The 6,000-nt window shown below is 38.5% G+C and overlaps 1 protein-coding gene across 1 annotated transcript in view; it reads right to left on the bottom strand.

The window, feature by feature from the left end:
• Positions 1 to 2,995: 2,995 nt before the first annotated feature.
• LOC307034774 (plexin-A1-like) overlaps positions 2,996 to 6,000 on the bottom strand; it is a gene marked incomplete at its 3' end in the record, with an annotated part of 288,778 nt that continues 285,773 nt past the window's right edge. The window contains exon 22 of the mRNA XM_079673657.1: positions 2,996 to 3,222. Coding sequence (XP_079529783.1) covers positions 2,996 to 3,222 — 227 coding nt within the window. The remainder of the gene's footprint in view (positions 3,223 to 6,000) is intronic.

Raw genomic sequence — 6,000 nt, 5'->3', positions numbered from 1 at the left:
ACACACACACACACACACACACACACACACACACACACACACACACACACACACACACACACACACACACACACACACACACACACACACACACACACACACACACACACACACACACCTTCTCCTCTCTTTCTGTCTCTCTGTATCATCATCCTTTTGTGCCACTGTTACATCTTTTCTTTCTTCCTCCGATGTGCTATAATAAAGTGTCTGGGCCTCTCTCTAAAGTGCTAAATGAGATTCTTGGGGCCTCCAGGGTGGATACTGAGAGTGATGGGTGTGCGTATGGAAGAGAAGAAGAGAGAGAGACGGATGGAGATGCATGTGCGTACTCCACAGGCACAGTCTTTACCCATTTTCAAAGAGAGCGTTAGGAAGGGCATCTGCAATAATATATGTGTATTTGATGCACTGTGTGTGTGTGTGTGTGTGTGTGTGTGTGTGTGTGTGTGTGTATGTGTGTGTGTGTGTGTGTGTGTGTGTGTGTGTGTGTGTGTGTGTGTGTGTGTGTGTGTGTGTGTGTGTGTGTGTGTGTGTGTGTGTGTGTGTGTGTGTGTGTGTGTGTGTGTGTGTGTGTGTGTGTGTGTGTGTTTGTGTGTGTGTGTGTGCGTGTGTGTGTGTGTGTGTGTGTGTGAGGATAACTGGTGTGTAGTGTGGCTGTCTAGCTTAGGGAAGAGCCCAGTCACACAGAGCAATAAAGCTATGAGCATTGGTTTACACAGGCCATTGGATTAAGCTGGCTACCCCTGGGGGAAATACAGAGAGAAGGGGAAGGAAGTCTAGACATAAACTAGAAGACCCTTAAGATCCCTTTACCTCCTGCCCACCTGACACCTCAAATTAAAGGAGGACTGTATTTGTAACAGGGGACACCTTACTGGAGTGTCATGTTTCTAAAAAAAAGAGCTTACAAGTGACGACACTACATATTTTAGGCTAACTGGTTGATAAAAGCTGTTGGGTATATTCATGCTGGGCGCTAAGCATGGCTTACTTTTGCGAGGTGACCAAAAATGTGATCCAATTCATCCACGATGATATTAGGATTTATAAAATGGCAGTTCAGGGTAGGTCGATGTTTAGATATGGTTCCCATTCATGAAAACCCCAATATTTGTTGGAGCTTGGATATTAGTGAATCACTGATAAAAAATGTTTACCCCCTCTCCTCCATTGTTTTTTATTTTAAGTCATTACAATGGACAAGACATTTGGTTGAAGCTTTCAACGGTATGACAATTGCCCCAAGCTAGAGGTCATGCTAGTTCTAGCTAATTAAAGCTTATCTGCTAATAACATAAAGTTATAATCATTTAAAAGAATTATAATGAAAAATTATAATAATATATTTAATACATTACTGTATACAAGAAACATATTTACATTACAAAAATAAACCATACTAAATAAAAATTACATTGAAATATCATGTCTATTTTTGATTGCACCATATAATTAGAGAATATATATTATTTGACCCCGCTTGTTTTTCAAGTTTGTTTCTTGTGTCACTGAGACATGCAGTTTCTCTCTAACAAATGGTAAGGTGTCTCCCAGTTTAACTTTTCATATATCATTTCATAATATCAATATTTTAATCAACTTAAAATATTTAGAGGCAAAGAAGAAGTATGAGAATGTAATTATGACATTTGTAGGTTACGCCTCTTCCATAATATTTAATCCAAACTATATATTCTCATTTCCAGCTCCTATCTACAAGATGTGCACATTCATTAGGCGTGAAATTTGAATTGTATAGTATTCCTGGTTTCTCCGGCAATAAAACATTTCACTTTATGAAAGTTGAATGCCAAAACTCAATAAGAAATTCCAAAGGATTTAGATGTGATAAGCGTATTTAACATTATGTTCGTATTTGATAAAATGCTATCAATGTTATGTCACAAAAGGTTATACCAATCTGCAAAAGTGCTAAGCCAAATACAGAGGAGGGGACCAATGGTTAAAAGAGTTTCATTTGATTTGCCTGTTACACTAACTACTCTGTATTCTTTCAGATTCTGCATTATCAGGAGTTGTGTTAGTTATAGCGCTGTAGTCTCTGGTGGGAGCCACAATGGGCTTTGCTCCATATCTGAGGATATCTCTACTGTATTTAAGTAATCACCACTGTTGCTTGTAGCCAAAAATAAGAGAGGATGAATCGCTAGGAATTAACCAAAAAAAAAAAGACATGGCAGCTCTGAGACCGCCCCGAGGGCTTTTTCTTTTTCCAGGAGTATAAATCCACTTTCTGGATTAGAACAATTAAATGAAGCTGTAAAAAGGTCAAACAAATTATTCCTCGACTCCAAAAAGTCAGCGCTCCAATCAAAGTCAATGAAGCGGCACCAGCTTCTACATCTCAATGATACTGCTGATTACAAACTTGGCTCTCTTGGTTTCTAGCGTTGGAGCGGAGTAGTTTATGTTGACACACTATTAATTGTACTTCCCTTGGTCTCAGCGGTAAATCGCGTGCACTGTCTCCATTCAGCTGTGCTGGCAAGGTGGTTGCATGTACAGGCTTAATTAATAACTTAACAGTGATGTATAATGCAAGTAAGAATCCTCGTTACCCTGAATCTCTCTGCTCTAATCCTCCTTCTCTTCATCTTTGCTACAGTATGCACTTTTTTTTTTACATCTCTTTATCTTTTTGTATGTCTTACATAACATTTATTTTCAGTTCATTTGAAGCACTTTAAAACTCTACGTCCCCACATCAAGAGAATATGATGAGAGTTAGTCCCATGAGATCTAACTAATGATGACAGTAGGTCTCTTGAAAAGTAATTTTCAGCAGATCAACACCAAGTAGGTAAAACACAGGTTATATAATTGCTGTGAAACATGTCTGACATCTCAGAATGAGTGTCTTTGATGAAAACTGTTATAGGAAATAGCTACAAGGGTATAAAGCTGGTAGGACATTCAATCCATATTTCCCCACTTCCTTCTACCTCTGGTGTTAGTTCATTGGTTCAAAGGCTTAGTTCTTGGTACTACAGGAATTGATTATTGACGCTGAGTTGGTTTTAGTTTCAAGCTTGGTTGGTGGGGTACTGACCCGTACCTCCATCTCCTTGAGCACAGGGTGGTCCTCGATGCCTGGGAACAGGACCCTCATGGCATACGTCCGATAGTCCAGGAAGGGGATCCCAGCTCCGTCTAGCTCCTGGGTCAGCTCATGGATGTCTGTCTGGAGCTCGGCAAAAGCTATGAAGAAAATGTACAAGTAGAGAAAGTGTTGGTGGATGGCGAAAAAACATATTTGAATGGAACAGTTGGTAAAGGACTTGCCTTTGGTTCTGCCTTTTGATTTAAAAGTATTATTTCCGTTATTTGACTTAACGGTCATTGCAGTTTAATTTTGTTTGAAAGGTCCAATTAACTGTTCATGTCTAGGTTCATATGCTCATCCATTCTCACTGTTGCTAAGTACATTTGACGTTTGTGAACACTGGAATTCACGTTACAAACAGCAAATTCACTCACGATTGGCGACCTTTAGGGGAATTGAAAGCTAGACGGTCCCAAATAAAGGTTGCTTTCCCACTGGATGTTTCTACAGCTAGGTGTAGATGGGAAAGAGCCCATTGTTGCGATGGTACATTGTTGCGATGGCCCGTTACTCAGAAAACCCATTTCTTTGACAGTTATCCAGAAAACCAACACTTATTGTTTCAAAGGCCAATTGCTCCGAAAATATACTCTCTTTCTGCAACAAACAAAAGGAGTAAAAAAGTATTCTGAATAAACTGTGTGACCTTGATGTCCTGTAGCAACTGAGTTAATGCGGTTGCTACTGTAGGCGTCAGTTAACACTTAACACTACTTAACACTTAAAATACCTCCTTTCCGGCAGGTACTTTCTTTGTTGAATTAGTAAGTGACACCAGCTTGATACTATCAATGTGTATCACTGCTAATCTGGAGTTCATTATTTGATGAAAAGCAGAGGTTGGAGGTTAATTCAGTAATTATATGATGCTCCACCATGATGAAGAAAGAGGACCAATACATTCAGAGAAAAAGAAGCAAGGGTTTTTAGACATTAATGAATGATAACAAATCCCAATATAGCAATCAAATTCATTTAAGTGAAGGACATGTAATTAAGTGTGATTAAAAGTGCCCCATTGTAATTTCTCTAACATTTTTCAAACAAATACATCCTGAAAGAACACCTGGGAGAAAAAAGACAAGACTTTAAACTGTTGTGAACTTAGTTTCCTCTTTGGTGTCTTAGACCCGATAAATGTAATCTTTTTTTGTCCAATCAAAAAAGCCCAAACATAATGAAATAAAAAGGCAAAGCTAGCTCGAGGAGAGAGAAAGAGGAAGAACCAGAGACAAAAAACAAAGTTCCTGGAAAGGAAAGTCAATTAATTGCATGAGTGGATAATTATTAAGAGAGCGACGGATGAGTTTTCATGCATAATTTCTCCCAGCTGTTATTGGACTGGTTGGTCCACAAGAGAGATGGAGAGGAAGCGGAGAAGATAAAGGGAAGAAAGGAAAAAAAGTCGAGTGGATAGAGCAAGAAAGATGAGGAGGTAGAGGTGTGTGACAAATATAAATCTAGGTAAAGAAGGCGAGAGGTTTGCATAATTTTTTCACTCCTTCCATATTCTGTCATCAAAACTTCCATCTCCGATTCTTTCATTAATTAATTTCGTATTTATTGCTCGAATGGCAAAGGATTCTGCCTGAAAAGGGCAAAGAAAAACACAAGACACACCTTACAAAATAATGGCTTCTGATGAACTGAAATGTCTGTTGAATAATACATCAAGATACCTCAAATATAGTTAAAACGAGACTGTGACTGACTTTCACTGAATTGCAACACTAGTGATAGGCATTTAACAGATAGTAAATTCTCCTCAGTTTTCTCAAGAATCTTTAGTAGCAAAGACATCTTAATGAGACTGCGTGGCAGAGAGCAATCATAATGCTACCATTAGCATAGTTACAGCTATATCTATCTAAAGTTCAAGAGTGCATTTCATCTCTTTAAAAAACTGTTTTATTTGCAGGGAGATTTGATTGAAAACTCATGAAATATGATTTTTTTTAAAGGAATTTATCTGGACTATTTTTATGTCCATGACAATGCAGTTTGGTGTTAGAATTAACTAAGGCATAACTAAAAATGTCTAAAGCACTTAGAAATGTAGAGGTGTTCAGCACCAACAATCCAGGGGAGTAGAGACTTGGGACCCAAGTTCCCATCAGCTAAAACACGTGGGTTTGCTATCCAGGCTCCAAAATGGTGGAATGAGCTCCCCATTGAAATCAGGACAGCAGAAAGCATGCACGTCTTCTGGCGCAGACTGAAAACTCATCTCTTTCGACTCCACTTCGAGCGATATAATTACTAACAAATAATTACTTTCAAAGCACTTACTGTATATACTAATAAAGGACTGGCTTATCTAAAGCCAGTGGAGTAGCACTTGAAATGTTTTAGCTCTATGAAACCTGATGTACTTATATGATGTTTTCTTCAAGTTTGTATCTTGTTGGTCGAATGCACTTATTGTAAGTCGCTTTGGATAAAAGCGTCAGCTAAATGCAATGTAATGTAATGTAGAGGAAACACCCACCTAATGTAACGCATCTAATAAAACCATGTGCACGACTAGTGGAGAGTTTCTGCAGTATTTCAAATAAGCCTCACCTCTTGGTAAAAGTCAGAACACACAAGTTAACATTTAAATACATTTTATTCACCTGTTGCTGCCACATGGGTTTGGTTTGATGTCCAGTGTATATTTGCTTTAATCTGGCTGCTGTGAACAGTGTATCTGGTAAGTCTTTCCTGAACAAATCCTTCATATGTTTCTGATTTGAGTCCACAAAGTAAAGACTTCAAGACAGCAAATCTGGGAAGTGAAGTGTATAAAATGCCACGGCACTGAGTGTGCTTGCATTAGCCTGTAAATGTAAACAATGCTTTGCCCATGAATTCTTTGGAAATCCATTCCATTG

This window comes from Notothenia rossii, assembly GCF_949606895.1.
Source record: "Notothenia rossii genome assembly, chromosome: 4".
In the NCBI taxonomy this organism is placed as follows: Eukaryota; Metazoa; Chordata; class Actinopteri; order Perciformes; family Nototheniidae; genus Notothenia; species Notothenia rossii.
The sequence above is the reverse complement of the archived record's forward strand: the minus strand, read 5'-3'. Positions and strand labels throughout refer to the sequence as shown.